The 16114-nt window shown below is 45.5% G+C and overlaps 1 protein-coding gene across 6 annotated transcripts in view; it reads right to left on the bottom strand.

Annotated features, from left to right (window-relative positions):
- Positions 1-16114, bottom strand: part of Spop (speckle type BTB/POZ protein) — a 74441-nt gene that overhangs the window by 3824 nt on the left and 54503 nt on the right. For 5 of the 6 annotated variants that reach the window (XM_063251373.1, XM_013149549.3, XM_013149550.3 and 2 more), the window contains 7 exons: positions 15466-15608; positions 14543-14664; positions 12497-12648; positions 12256-12383; positions 5481-5658; positions 3130-3185; positions 2575-2697 (listed from right to left, as the gene is read on the bottom strand). In XM_063251373.1, coding sequence (XP_063107443.1) covers positions 2575-2697; positions 3130-3185; positions 5481-5658; positions 12256-12383; positions 12497-12648; positions 14543-14664; positions 15466-15543 — 837 coding nt within the window. In that variant the 5' untranslated portion in view covers positions 15544-15608. Of the gene's footprint in view, positions 1-2574; positions 2698-3129; positions 3186-5480; positions 5659-12255; positions 12384-12496; positions 12649-14542; positions 14665-15465; positions 15609-16114 lie in introns of those variants that run through there. The other variant, XM_063251377.1, reaches the window with a different exon arrangement.

Genomic DNA, 16114 nt, shown 5'->3' with positions numbered 1-16114 from the left:
GTAGCCATTCTTGTCCCTTGTGGGACAAAGTTTTTTTCTTAATTATGCTTCTGGAAAACCTTCCTAATGGCAATACTTACCCGAGAGATTGAAATTGTGTCTCCCAGGCCTGGGCAACGTGTTTTGTTTTGTTTTTGGTCTAATTACACATATCCCCAGGAGACTGAAAAGCTCAGAAGACGCTGTTTCAGCCTCCTGAGAAAAGCCTAGGTGTTTAGATCCTTCTATGAAAGAATTCTTACTCTACTTCCCTAAAATGCACAGGGAAGGATAAAAGAAAAAATGTTTTCAAATAAGCTTAGAGCAAGGACTGGCAGGAAATTCCCAATGGGGCCTCAAAATGCACTCTTCAGATCTTCCTCATTCATAGATCGCAAGCCCTGCCGCCTGGGCTGCTCTAGTCCAGTGAGGGATCTGTCGGTGGAAGCCCTGCCCTGCCTCACCCCGCTCTACCCGCTGGCTCAAGCTGATCCCCAGCCCATTACAGTACTGGAGGAGACCCCAGATACACATGGAAGCCTAACCCTGGCTTGGGCCTCAGCGTTTCTAAGGTGGATCTTGCCATCTTATTTGTCCTTGTTTTTAAGACTTAACATAAGTTGTACACAGAAATCATTCATTAAAGTGTGACGCCATGGTGTCTGCACAAACCTGCGCTGTGGGGCGTTCTCACCTATGCTCTTACACTGACTCGGGTTTGGGAGATGGAACTTTATGACTGCCAAGTCTGCCTTGCACAGTAGTTTTAGCCACTAAAAGCTGGACTTGCTGATGGAGTCCTGCAGTAGTTTCAGTTACAGTTTCCTACCACAGCCTGTGCATTTTTCCTTAGGTGACTGAATGCTGAAGAAATTTGGATGCATAATTCATTTTTTTTGGTCTTTTTGAGACAGGGTCTCTCTACACAGGTCAGGCTGGCCTTGAGCTCACTTTGTAGCCCAGGCTGGTCTTGAACTCGAACTTGCAAGGATCCTCCTGCCTCAGCCTCCAGAGTGCTGGGATTACAGGCGTAAGCCACCACACCCAGCCAATAATTAATATTTTTATGAACTGCTGTATCCTGTTAGTCCTTCCTGACTCCTGCGTATCTTACCTGTACTGACCAAACCTAAATAAAGATTTTTATTGTAACACCTTAAAAATAAAGCACTATTTATCCTCAATGGAATCTGGAAGATGAGGGGAATAAGTAAATCTTTTATGTGTACAAGTGACCACTTTGTTGAAAACCAGAGGGCAGGGCAGACAAAACCATATGAACTATAAGAAAAGCAGGCACCAGGCTGCCTCTTTTTTTTTGTCTTTTTCGTTTTTATTGGTACCGGGGATCGAACTCATGACTGCCTGCTTGCAAGGCAGGTGCTTATGCCGCTGAGCTAAATATCCCCAGCCCCTAGGCTGTGTCTTCTACTTTCCTAGAGCTTGCAATGAATACATTGCTATTGTCATCCCTGAAAACAAGCTTCCCCTGCTAAAACTGAGGTAAACTGGAAGATACAGACTTTCCACACTGCTGACTGTATGCATGAGGTACTGAAACAGGAAAATAAGGACCCAGTTATTATTCTGATCATCAGGAGCAGTGATTAGGTACACAGGCCACGTCCTCTACAAGCACTCCCGAGTGGTGACAGTCTGCTGCGCGCCCAGGTGTCTTCCGTTGCCCCCTGGCAGAAGGCAGGCAGGAGCCGATCACCCTGAGCTCACCCTGGGAAGGATGGCTCTGGGCCTTTGGTTGGAATCTACTTTTAGCAGAGGGTGTGGCATCATGACAAAGAAGGGGTACCCTTAGGCAAAGCACTTTCTTTCACACCGGTCACCCTCACATCAACTGTCCTCACTCCCACACAAGAAAGGCATCCACGGGGTTAACACAGGCGGAGGAGCCTGGACACACCGTGCCTCAAGCTCCAGCTGATGTCCCTATATAATAAACATGAGTTTTCCAGTGAGTGTTCTGAGGACCACTGATCTTTAGGGGTGATCCTTGAGAAACGGATTCCAAACTGGAGAGATGCTGCCTACCTATTCCCTTTTAGAAAACCCTCAGCGTGTAACATGCTACAGGTTCTAAGAAATCCTGTAGTGAAAATGGCAAATATTTCACTTGGATAAATTCAGGATCTCCGTTTCTCCAAAGGGCTATTGTCATCATTTTGAAGAACTATAGTGTATTTCAGTCACTACTTAATGAAAGCTGAAAATATGAACCAAGTAAACAACACAGTTTGTTAATGAGCTAAAATACATTTTGTAAACCTTAAAGCACAATTCAAATGTTGGTATTACTTGGATCTTTACTCTCATTATGGCTCAATACGAGATGAGGCAGAGAAGTAAAAGCCAAGCTAATCCTTTCCCACAGTTAGGGAGACTGCATCATTCAGAGCAGGATGCTTGTGAGAACAAAAAGGGAGCCACCACTAACACTTGGGTCAGAATGATGGCAGCGTGTCCTGGCTGCCCAAGGGCACACACTCATTTACCCGAGACGCAATATGAAAGCCCATTCACAAAATTCAGGAGGTCACGGTAGCTCCTAGTCCTGTGATTACTTTTCTATCCTTACTTCACCTTGTCAGCAGCTGCCAGCAAGTCATCCGCCATTTTGTCAAGGTTTGGCGCCTTCCCCGTGTAAATGAAGCACATCATTTCCTTAAAAACTTCAGGCTCCACATCATTGATTTCAACTCGATTCTATGCCAGAAAAACTGAAAATGAGAAATATTGCAACAGAACAAAATTCCTAAACTATTTTCACGATTTTAAGCTCCAGCCAGAAGAGAAGCTTGCCTCACTGAAGACCTCCCATCCCTGGAAACCTTCTCTTCAGCCCTGAGGGCTGCAGCCTCCCTCCTGCACACAGACCACCTTGGCCTGCTCCAACAGGAACAAGGGTCTAATGTGCCCACTCAGGACCATCTGGATGACTGCCTAGGAATTCAGAGGACCTGCTTTACCTGAAATGTTAATAGACCACTGCTCACTGAACTGGGAAGGTGTCTGTTGGGGGATTTTACTGTTGTAATAGCACAATGAGGAAGAATAATTAGGGAAATCAATCTGCTGCCAACTGGGGAGCCACCTGACTGCTCACCTGGCCCGCAGAAACATCCCGACCTTACACACCTTTTTGCTCTCCTCCATTTCATGTTCAAACATGGCACTGAAGACTGGAGAACGAGCTACAAGGCAAAAGGGAAACAAGGAGACGAGGTTATCACATGGGGATCTCAACTTGCCACAGTTACAAGATCACTTTCTGATCTACTGCTGAGAGGGTCTTAGCCTCAGCCTACGCCAGAATTACCAAATTCCTTTCTTCATATATCATACTGATGAGAAAAAAATTGTAATACATAATGGAAAAGAAAAGGTCATTACTTTAAAAATGATTTATGAGCTCTACTCCAACTACCCCTTTTCTTGTTTTTGTTTTTGGTACTGGGGATTGAACACATGACCTCGTGCTTACCATGCAGGTGCTTGTGCCGCTGAGCTGTACCCCTGGCCCCCACCCATTTTTAAGGATGACTCTAGTGGAGTTGGAATATGCCAGATCTTCTGTATAGATCTGGGGGTTCCAATGGGAGGTTCCTCACAGTCTGAGCACAGTGTCCTAGTACCCGGGTGCTGGCTGGAACCTCGCCGTGTTTCCTCCATCGCTATCGACCACACAGCAAAAAGCTCCCGCTTTGGACTTGCTAGCAGGCAGTGACCAGATGGGCTGTGCACTCTTAAGACAGATGACAAACCCTGGGGTGGAGAGCCTCAGTGCAATGGTTTGTGACTCTGCAAAGCTCACCCTACCTGATAAAGTCATCTTCCTTATTAGGTAATTTCTCTCATTAGGGGTAATTTAAATTTAGTTTTCCTCTTTAGAGATGGGGATAGAGGCTTGAAAAACAAGCCTGAGAACTGGTCTTCTAACCCAGGCACATTCTACTTTAATGAATACCATGAAAAAGAAATCAACTTAATTTCAAATGTGAAAAGTAGTAAAATGGCTAAGAGCACAAATTTGTTCATATTGTTGAATAAATTGGGGGTCTGGGTCAAAGTTGAGACTACCAGCCACTATGTAAGACTGGAAGAACAGATGGACCATGTAGGAGGGCCACATGCTGGCAAGGAACTGGCACTTTTGGCCTATAGTTTATGTCAGAAAGAACTAATTTTAGCTCTGCCATTTTCTACATGTATTCTTGGGCAAATCACTTAACCTTCCGAAGGTCAGAATTTTAATCTATACCAAAAGGATATTAATTCTCACTGTTCTTACAAGTCACAAAGCTCTAAGGCACTAAACACATGCTACTACTCTCAAGACTGCAGGCTTTGTCCCTGGTAGGGAAGGGCCCACTGCAGCAGGCTGTGTGTCTCAGGGACTCTCAGTGGTAGACAGGGGCTGATGTAATGGGATAAGTACAATCACCCAGTGACAGCGCAGGTGCTCACCCATGTTTGAAAGGACAAGTGAAGGGACAGGCTGGCCACATACTAGACATAGCCAGAGAAGTAGAAGACCAGAGAGAGGAGTCAAGTGATGCATAAACTAAAGAGTCTCTAAAATTTAACAAGTGGCAGGTCATCTATGTAACTCTGGAAAACTGCCTTTGTAGCATGGAGGTGAGCTGAGGATAAGTGGGGGAAAGAAGTAGTGAATGTGTCTGCTCAAGGACTTCAGCTCTGCAGAGGCAGAGCGGACGTGCGGGATGGGAGCTGCCTGAACGGTTTCTGGACAAGCAGGCTGAGGTGGACAGAAGTGAAGCAGAGGCATCCGCTGGCATACGCAGAGGGGCTCCTCAGCCACTGTGGCGGGGAGCGAGTCAGGGCCTGGAGGCAGGAGGAAGCGCTGGCGGCGCTGAGGGCCTGGTTAGGGCTAGGTCCTGGCCTCCGCAGCGCCTAGCTGGCCAGGGAATGGGAGGGTGGAGAGGAGCGTGCTGCATGTTACTACAGGCTGCTTCTGCCACCCTTTCCTGGGAGCTCAAGTCAGCCCTCACACAGGGACCCCCCTCTGCGTCAGGCTGTGCCTCTCTATAGCCCAGACCTGACCCTGCACATCAGTGGCAACGGTTCCTCTACCGCAGAGAGGGCCGGGCGGAGCCTTCCGGGGCTGGGGACTTGGCTAGATGCTATTCAGTCCCAAGTCCAAGATCTGCTCCCTGTGTTCGAAGTTCCTGCTCACTGCTGCCGTGGCATCTACTCTCTGGTGTAAAGGCTCTTAAAACCTTTGCAAATCCTTATCCATTTCTTGACATGGGGGCTCAAAAGAAAAACAGAAATATATTCTTATGAAGGGTAGCCCTAATATCCTCACACTGTAAAGGCCATGTAGTTGCAGGGTGTGTGTGTCTGTGTGTGTGCGCGCACACGCTCGCATGCGCATGTGCAGCTAACTTACGGCACAAAGGTAATCACACAGCCTCTGCTGCTGCTTGTCTCACCAGTATCCCCGTGAGCCATGAAGAGACACCTACCTGCTAAGATGGCTTTGTGAGCCTGGAACTCCTGGCCAGCAACGCACAGGCAGCAGTCTGTGAACCGGGAGTTCTCCCACAGCCCTCCTAGCTCGTCTGCCAACCGGCACTCGGGAACCTTCACCATGTTCATAGTGTTCTGGCCGGAAATGTTGACGGAATCTTGGACCACACTCACCTATGGAATACAGGGGACAACCCAAAGCTTTTGATGGCAGAGATTTCCCTCCCGGCAGGTGAGGGTGACCTCTTCCTTGATGCAGCAGAACATTCAGATACACCTTCTCTTGAAACCACCTCTACAAATCAGGCTTTTCCCTCTGAAGCAAGTAATTTCCTACTTATCACACTCCTACTTACTTTTCACCTTTCCAGAACAATGGCAAGAATGTCCCACAAATTCTTCTCCAGTTTCTATTAAGTTTCACCTCTCTGCACTAGACCTGGCAAAGCCACCAGAGGGGACTCTGCCAGAAACACACATTAAACCTCAAGTATTTATCTTATTCTCCCTTAGATAGAAAGCTAAATACAGAGAACTCTTACAAAAATACCACTGAAACTCAGCAGAGAAAAGAATCTCCTAAGCTCAGCCCCAAAGTGCTCCCCTGATTTCAGGCAGGCCTGTAGAGTAACTGCGCACCTAAAAATGTGAGTCTCACGAACATGACACTACTGACCAGTGAGGACTGGGCTTGGAAGATCTTTCTAGGCGGGATAGTAAAGTGGGGACACCATGACTTTACACAGGGAAGTCATCTGTGACACTGACCTAAAGATGGCTGGCCCCAGCTGTATGTGCATGCAGAGCTTTGGAACACAATGGTGATGCCAGGTTAGTGCAGGGATCCAGGTCCACATGGCTTCGGCTGAACTGACTGTTCAGTCTAGAGACAAAGCAAGCTAACTTCTAGGAGGGTCAGTGAAATTCAGATAAACTTTTGGGGTCCCAAGTACAAGGATATACAAAAATCACACAATATTATAAAGTGTCAGTTACTGAATGAAAGATGAGACCCTGCAAAGAGGATTGATCACCTCTATCACACCAGGTTAGAAAACTTCGATCTGAGCAGAGCTCCCTTTCTTTGCTTGCCACTCCTGAATCTGGCAAGAAGGCAGACTTAGAAGACCCTTAATGACCCAGATTTCTTTTACCCTTCAACGTGCAAGTCACCCTCAGCTGTAGCCTGGAACCTAGCAGCGCAGTTAATGCCCCACCCAAACGACTTGCAAGCTGTCTGTGCACAAGTCTGATATTTACTATCAGGCGGAGAAACTTACTTGTTTAAAGCTGACTGTTACTGTCTTAGCAATGAGGCAGCCGAGTTAATCAATTATGAATGTGCTGAGCATTAGCAGCACATTTATCAGAGGCAGATTACAACATTATTTTAATAGCCCAGGACCTAGCACAAATCACCCCACAGAGGTTCTCTTGTCCTCAGTAAGATTTCTAATTTGACTCAGATATTTCTCACATTAATATCTTCATTTCTTTTGATATAATATTAATACCAAAAGTAGAGTTACCCACTGCTAGTTACAGCTCTAAAACACTGATTAAAAGGAGGTGGGGAAGGAAAAGGAAAAGGAAAAGATCAATTAAATCCAACTTCCTCATAGGAAAAGGCAGGAACCTCCAGAGATGGCCAATGAAGGGAGTGGAGGAACGCTCTTGGCACTGTGTTTCCAGCTCGGATGAAGCCAGGCTGACAGAAGCCCAAAGTCATTAACACTTGATGGCAATTTAGTAGACTGGGTAAAATGAATTGGCAAAAGCCGAGCTGAGTTTCACATAGACTACAGTTACCACCGGACCTTCTGCTGGCGAGATGCAAGCTTGGAAATGAGTGGGGCCCAGAGACTGGGACACCTCTCCGTGGGGCCATTTCTCTCTCCAGACACAGACAGGAACACAGCAGGAAGGAGAATGTACCTTTCCTGTCTGAGCTCGGCTTGTTCTGCAGATATATAGATGCCTGCAGTCTCCAGAGCTCCCAGTGTCTGGCACCTCTTACCAACATTAAATACGCTTAATTAAAAATAAATTTTAAATGGCATTTACAAATGAGTCTTCAGAGCCCAAACTTTAGCCTAGAAAGGAATTGTTTTCCTCTGCAAATGATGCTGCTAAAATGAGACCATTTTCAGAAAAACTAAAGATTTTTTTAATGTCTATAAAGTTGACTATGGAGACTCATTCAGAATTGCAGCTGTGACTACGATGTGACTGTGACATTTATGTCATCTTATAAATGAATGCATGAAAATGTTTCAGGAAGGCTGCATAATCCCCTAAATCTCAAAATGTAAAAGGGTCTCACTTTTAAAATCAACTCCTTTTTTAAGAAAGAAAATTTCATGGAAGACTAAAGATTGTGCCAATTCTTGCACATCTCATCTACACATTCAGTCAGAGTAAAACCCTTGGAAGTGTATTTTTAACTTCAATACAATTAAGAGAATCAAGCCACACGTGGTGGCACAGGAGGCAGGAGGATCACAAATTGGAGGCCAGCTCAGTAACTTAGGGAGAGCCTGTCTCAACAGGAGGTGGAGACACAGCTAGTGGCAGAGGACTGTGTGAGGACCTGGTTCAATCCCAAGCACTAGAGAGAAAAATTAAGAAAACAGACAGACACTGGGAATTGTTTATACCAGCATCACCATTTCTTACTCTAAATGTTGATCAATAAGAAAATAAGTAAAATGTACATTTACACCACAGGTTATTATACTGCACTAAAAAATAATTATTTTCACAAAGTAAATTTTAGAAACATTAAATGACATGATTTTTATAAAGTTCAAAAACAAATCTTAACTGTATTATTCAGACCTAAAAATGAGGATGATAGCATAAAATTCAACATAGTTATTTTTCATTATCTAAATAGAAAAGTCTTGGGGACAAGGGAGAATAATGTATTATTAGTTCTAACTTATTGGTGATCACATGTTAGTTGGTAGGTTCCCTACATTAGTATGATTTATAAGCTACAATGTTACACATTCAATCAATTTTCCCCCTCAGTATTGCGGACTGAACCCAGAGCCTTGTCACTGACCTATCCCCCATCCCTTTTTGTTTTTTTTTTTTTTTGGTACCAGAAATTGAACTCATGACCTCACACTTGCCAGACAGGCACTCGTGCCACTGAGCTAAATCTCCAACTCCCAATTTTTTAAAAAAACATTTTAAATTTTTAAACATTTTTAAATTCTGTGAGCCAGGCATAGTGGCTCATGCCTATAATCTCAGCATGTGAGAAGCTGAGGCTGGAGGACTGCCATGAGTTCAAGGTCAGCCTGCGATACACAGTGAATCCAAGATCAGTTTTTAAATTCTGAGACAAGGTCTTGCTAAATCACTAAGTGCCTGGGCTCGGACTTCTGCCTTTGTCTCCCAGAGTGGTGAAACTACAAGTGTGGGGAAATCAGCACTTTTGTAGGCAAAAAATAATCAAATATTGGCACTTCCATACAGTGTAAAAATAATACAACAATTCACTAATAAAAAAGGAAAAATTTAATGAGACTTACTTATTTAAAATTTGACAAAAATACACATTCCTGGGCCATGAGGACTAATCTGTGCTTAAGAATGGATGTTTTAAAAGAATAAACGTGTCTGGATATTTTATAACTGGAATTTCCTATTGCATAAGGGGATTCCTGTTTCATCTTTAACTGTAATGTCACAAAGAGGCACTGGAATCTTCTACTTGTCGGGAGCATAGTGAAGGGAAAACACAAGCATCTTTAGTGCTAACAGCACTAAATAAGTGAGATAGTTCAATAGGAACTGAAAATTTACATGAAGATTTTCTGTGGTCCCAGTTATTTAGAGAAAATTAAAAGTGCCACTGACACTTGCTCTCGTGTCTCTGTCATTCTTGTCATTCTTGAAGGAGCACTGTCAGGAGCACTTGGCAGAGCCTGCTTCCTCTCCTGGGTGAGTGGCATGTGGCCCACACAGGTAATCAGCGGACAGGAGATGGGCGAGGTTGACACAGCCATGATATTAATTTGCTGCACAATGTCAGGGAAAATTACCTGACCTCCCGAGGCACTGCGTCTCTCCCTGTAACATGAAATGAAAAAGCAGCTAGCTAGTCTGGCTCAAAGGATTGTGGCATGGGACACCTCAGGAAATGCTTGAAAATGCTTCATGCAAGTTAACTGGACAAAATCAACTTGCAAGAGTTGCCACATTGCCAGATGTGGTGGCACATGTCTGTAATTCCAGCATTTAGGAGGCTGAGGCAGGAGGACCACTGTGAGCTCAAGGCCAGCCTGTGCTACACAGTGAGCTCAAGGCCAGTTGAAACTACGTAGCAATATCATCTCAAAAAGACAAAAAGAGAAACAAAAACCAAAGAACTGCCATTTAGAAAGAATTCCTAATAAAACAAAGCATCAGGAGGACTGAAAGTGAACCCAGTGTGGCCCACTGCAAACTGTGCCACACATTTAATATTTCCAACTTACAATCCAATTGTATCCAAGTGCAATGATGATAATACCACTGAGATACAGCCCAAACAGCTAGCACATCACTCTGTCTTTCACCTTGGAATTCCCTCTTGTGGCTTCTGGGAACACCAAAAAGCCCTTGAGACAAGTGAACTTACTGCACCAGGACAGAACAGAAGTGCACAGGCCACAGCTGAGGGTGGACAGCGCACAATGCACTGATATCCTGAAGGTCCATGTGCAAGAACCTCACAGATGCCTCTCAGTAATAAATCAATGGTAGTTAAGACGTAAAGATGATTAAAACAACTTGTTTACAAATGTTCCATTGATAAAGGCGAAAGAAACAGGCCAAAGGGATAGAACTTGTACAAAAAAAAGGATGCAGCTATGAAAAGCGCGAAGAACTTAGATGAGCTGCAGACATTTTTGAAACCCACACATCCAATACACACCCCACGCAACCGTCTTGCGAAGCTGAATGCTACTAAGTCCACAGAGAGCTTGGAACAGAAACGAGTCTCACTAGGCACCGGCCCAAGTATGAGAAGCAACACTCAGCACCTGTGGCCAAGCGAGAAGTGAGAGGAACAGATGGCACACCTGGTTCGGTGGTAAGAAACCGATGGCATCAGCAGAACCCAGCAGACGCTTCCCTGTTCAACATCTCCTCGTTCCAACGTGTCATCTCACTTCCCTTCTAAGTCAGTAAGGCAGCTCTAAACTTAACCACAGGATTTCTCCTGAGAGCTCAGATGGGAAAGTGAGGAGCGCGCTGGAACCCAGCCTCAGACCTCAGTGGGGATCGGGCTGGCACGGGCGGGCTGGCTTCCGCAACAGGAGGGTTGGCGTGGGGGTCAGGGCAGTGGAATGCACTAGGGACAGGGGCTGCGGCCCAGAAGTGCTGCAGGAAAGGCAGCGACACTTCCTAAAATGCCAGATGCTATTTAGAGGAGATTTTCTTTGGAAAACACTTTGAAGACTGACTTTCGTTCCCAGCGAAATTAGAATTTTCCACTATTTTAAAGTTTTTCTTGAAATACAAGCCTCTGAGACAGGTGAAGACTAAAATGGATGCTGTTTATGTAATGCCTCCCATCACACAAAACCAGCTAATTATTATTTCTTCACTCTGGCACCGGGCTTGACCTGTGACTACAGCTTACACCAAATTCAAGTTCATCACACATGAAACCACTGCCCCGTTTTACCTGTCACTACAGATCTGCCCATTCTTTACTTAGCAATTAAAAGGAAGAGGGAACAGCTACCATGCAACCCATGCTCCTGCATGTATTTCGCATGGCATCTTTATACCCCATACCTGCTTGCTTTATAATCATTAGCGATTATTTGTTCTGCTGAAATACAGAAGGCTGCTACTGCTGACCAGGCTTCTTCTGCGGAAGGGCAGGAACCCTCGGGGCACTCCTGAACCGCTATGAGCGCGCAGAGTGAGCCTGTTTTCCAACAGGCAGGCTGGCATCAGGGAAGGCCTGCGCCCTCCCCTGGTACAAAGCTCTTCCTTGCCACACGGAGTTGAGCACAACGTGACCCTGCCCATCTGCACACAGGGACACGCTGTGGGCGGGAGGTTCTATTCCTTTATCATAACGTGACTGCAGATGTCTGCACATATAGGAGACAGCAGGAGACACCTGATTAGTATGTACAGTCCTTGCGCAAGAACTCTCTTTCCAGTTCACTGTCTCGGGACTTTGCCTGTAAACCTGGAAAGGCTCGAGGCTCTGAGAGACAGGGGACTCTTCCTTCCTGACTGCAGCCAACTCCTAGCTAGCTCTGAGGCAGCAAGCTTCACACAGCTCTCACCCCACTTTCCTGTTTCACGATGGCTCCAGCAAGACAAACTAGAACTCAGCTGCTGATGGGGTCACGAAATCCGAAAGGTGGAAAAGGAAAGAGATCCACTGTCAAACACACAAACCCTTCCCACTGGAGGGGAAAGGAAGTTGAAGGAACAGACACATTTAGTTGCTGGTCACTTTCCTAAGCTTGAAGCGACAGCTCTTCCAAATGCTAAAAAATGAAAAAATGCTAAAGGAAAAAAGCAAGAATCCCAAGCCAAGCTATTCAAAACTGACACACACTAAAATGGCACACAATCTCCATTGTGATGAACAGCAACAAGCGGAAAGGTGAACCGCCCCAAACCTTGAAATCGCTAGCCGTTCGGGACTCTGCTCCCTTCCACATCCCCGACTCGCAGCACCACCAAGGCTGCCGATGCCCACCAAGTGTGGGAATGGCCAGTCTCTCGGCAGGGTAAAGCACTCACCTCGCAGAAGAGGGTAAGTTTGTCATCAGGTAGAAGCCCGTTGGCCTCATCCAAAAGAAAATCTCTACGGATGAATTTTTTGAATCCCCAGTCTTTGCCTTGCACAAATCTATAAGCTCGTTGACTCTCTGGGATGAAAAGAAAGTAATGTTTAGGGTTACTCAAAACTGGTTCAAATCCACAACCTGTCCAGGTATAAGCCTGCTGGACGTGAAAGGAGACAAGAGAAAAGGACGTTTACCCATAGCTTTGGTTTCCTCTCCCTTGGCGTTCAGAATGGAAAATTTGAATTTTGCCCGTACTTCACTCTTTGGACAGCTGACCAGTAAAAGATAGAGGGACAGGTAATCTTTGCTTTCTTCATCAAGCCCTTTTGGGTTTACTCGCAAACACCTGTCAGAACAGATAGGAAAACGGGTTAAAAATACCCTTAGACATAAGTGAAGTGACAGTATAGATATAACATCAGAATTAGGAGATGTCAAAAAAATAAGGGCCCAGGCCCATGCCACAAGGTTATGGCTCAGTAGAAAGGGAACCACTTCTCTAGAGTGACCTGGGTCACCTTTTACAGCAAAATAAAGAGCATTCTAGAATCAATAAAACACCCCTTGCATCTCTTTCTTTCTCCTAGCCTCCCAATTCACCCTCTTTCTCCTCAAATACTGGAAAATTCAGCATGTCTTGTTATATTACAATCTTCTTTCTCAAAAAAGGAAGCTCTTCATTTTGTTGGGACTATGGCAAAACCATGAATAAAAAAGATCATAGGGGCGGGGAGTTAGCGGCCAAAGCACCTGCCTGGCAAGCATAAGGTCCTTTAATACCAACATTGAGAGAAAAAAATATTCTAAACAAGTATGTCAATAGTAAGTTTTTATAGACACTATATGAATCTGGCAGTGATCTCAGATTTAAATAAAGGAGGCAGTATGGAGGAAGCTCAGACAAAGTAAACCCTCTGACACGCTGCAGAGTTCCAAGCCAGGCTTCTAAGCAGAATTAGAGATGCCAATCTGTTATAGATGAGTCAAAACAAAACCCAGACAGAATGAACAGGTTCAACTGAGTTAAACTATAAATGTCATTAGCTGAACGCATGTGGTTGAGACACTGCTTCTGCCACCCAAATCCACAGGCCATCTGCACCCTCAGGCCTTGCCAGTGTCGTGGCACCTTTCTCAGACAGGTGGCCACATCCAGCGCTGCTCTGGGGGATGCAGGTGTCACACACATCACAGCACAATATGCTAAAACTGTGGGTTTAAATACAATGCCTGGGAATAAACACTTCTCTCAACATGTAGTAGGCATGCTGCTTAAGACACACAGTGAAAAAACATAAGTGAATGAATAGCCAGTTACCAGGATCCACACTGGCGAGTCAGACACAAGTTTTCAGCTTGGGGTGCAGTGCTGGGGCAGCACGCTTGCCTTGCATGCATAAGGCCCTGAGTTCAAGCCGCAGAATCAGGAGACAAAGCAGAGGCCAGAGCCATGATATGGTCTGTGGGGTGGGCACAGGGGTACACCCTTTAATGCCTGCCCCTCTTCAGGAGGACACACAGTTTAGAGGGGACCACACTCCCTGGTGCAGGGATTAGCTCCTGGGGCCTGGACCTAAGTGCCTGAGCAGCTGTCAGGCCACCCCGGTCGCAGTCAGTTCCGAGATAGCGCATAGCCTTTCATTGGCAGGCAGTGGGTGATGGCCCTCGCCAGCACCAGGGAGGCCAGTGCTGAGCCGTGCAACAGCATGGAGACAGCGGCGAGAGGGGCCTTGTTCTCACCACTGGCCTGCTGAGGCCCATTCTGCAGGCTGGTCTGTGCGGTTACACGAGCAAATAAATCCCCCTTTCTGCTCAAAAGCAGGCAATTTAAAAGCTCAACTTTTATGTGAAAATCTAAGTTTTGTGCTTTTCTTGAAAAACCAGAAAATCTGGCAACGGTCAGGTGTTATGAGTAGCTGTGGTGAGCTTAGCAGCCACTTCTTCTAGAAGGATATCTGCCAAGTGTCACACAGCCACCATACAACGTATATGGGCACCGTTTCTAACAGGCTCTCATTTCATTTAAACTGCCCTACAGGACTGAGTTTGCTGAGTCCCAATACTCACTGAATTAATTCAAAGTTTTAGTGAGTACCTACTCTGTGTCAGGTGCTAGGGATATAATAAAAATAAAACAAAATCCCTGCCTTCAAGGGACTGATATTCTTGTCCATGTGCCATAACCCAAACAGGCAAAAATTTTCATGGAAAAGTGTTTAAAGCTAGGTGTTCTTCCTCACCATTTCAGCTTATCATTGGCTCCTGACGAAAAGGTTGAACTTTTAATGACTTCACCCATTTCCTCTCGGCAAAAGCTAAAGTTATTGATGGTCCACATGTAGGAGAATTTCACTACTTTGATCTGTTGATAGAAAACCAGGAAGTGATTATACAGGAAGTGGCAACCTGAAAAAACGGGCTGTAGATCAGAAGAGCTTTTTCTTCCTTCCTCCCTCGGTCTAATCCCACAGGACCAGTGCTGTTTGGCTAGCATGAAGTTCAATTTTTTCCTGCCTCAGGTTCCTCATTCATGATTTTAAGAAATCTCACCCTCACCAACTACTTTTACAGCTTTTTTTGGTTTCTGAGAAATACTGATGAAGTGAGAAAAATATGGACAGGAAAACAAAAAAAACAACAAAACAGCACAGGGTAGGAAAGCAAATGATGCGAGTATACCTAAAAGAGTCTGCAACTGACATACCAATGCCACGGTTGAAGGCTGCAAATGCCAGACTTTGCTCCAAAGAGGAAGCTTAGCATAGGGCTCTGTCAAGGTGGCTACTACAGGATCTAGTTTTGAAGATTCCCCTCTTCAGCAACCACTGAAAAAGACTAGTCATAGGGACTCTGATGCCATGTGAAAATCCAAGTAATGCCAGGCTATTTGGCAGTTATGGCTCAGAGAAAGAGGAAATCCAATATTGAAAAACATGATGGGGGTGTTTTGAGACAGGGTCTCTCTATGCAGTTCAGGCTGGCCTTGGGCTCACTCTGTAGCCCAGGCTGGTCTCAAACTTGCAACAATCCTTCTGCCTCAGTCTCCCAAATGCTTGGGATTATAGGCGTGCACCACTACACCTGGCTTCCAATAATTCTTTTCTATTTATCCATGAAATCCTTCTAAAATGCAAAACTTTACAGGGTGAAAACATGAACTTACCTGTGTGTAGCACCAGCTTTCAGCTACAGGGCCACTCGACATTTCTGCCGGAGGTGGAGGACTTGGAACCCTTGACATCGCCAGTTTGAAAGTTAAACAAGGTTTCCAAAGTCACGGGGCAAAGATTTCTGTTTTTCTTCACCCTGGTCAGACCCAACAAGCAAGATTTATTAAGGGTTCTGGCTTACTATTCTTAGTTTGGGATCTTTGTGGCCTACCTGGAACGCTCTAACCTGGTAACACCATACCAATTTCATTCACCTTGATAGCCTCTTACTCACAATTACATTGCCCTGCACAATGCTCAAATGGACTTAGCCAACGGCTGCCAGAGAAGGAGCAGTCCCAACCTTGCCTCCCTCCCTTAGGAGGCAAATGCTCTAGGACTCTGGTCAGCCTCCAAACTTTCGTCTCCTCCCATGCTTCACGGCACCTGCAGGAGGTGCCTCCTGTGCACCATGCCTCTGCTCCCTGAATGCCTTTATACCTTCTGGGGGACTTCTGCTCCATCAGCATCTCCCCACAGCCCCTCGCAACACTGCTGGACTCCAGATTCTCCTGCTTGCTCTCGTTCTCCTGTCTCCTTTTCCACTGCTGCTTCCCACAGCTTAATCCTCATCTTCTCACTGTACTTTTTATGGCAATTTTA

The sequence above is a fragment of the Cavia porcellus genome, unplaced genomic scaffold (assembly GCF_034190915.1).
Source record: "Cavia porcellus strain 051 isolate PalLab524CR breed Dunkin Hartley unplaced genomic scaffold, mCavPor4.1 scaffold_6, whole genome shotgun sequence".
Classification (NCBI taxonomy): Eukaryota; Metazoa; Chordata; class Mammalia; order Rodentia; family Caviidae; genus Cavia; species Cavia porcellus.
This window is presented reverse-complemented; position numbering and strand designations above follow the sequence as displayed.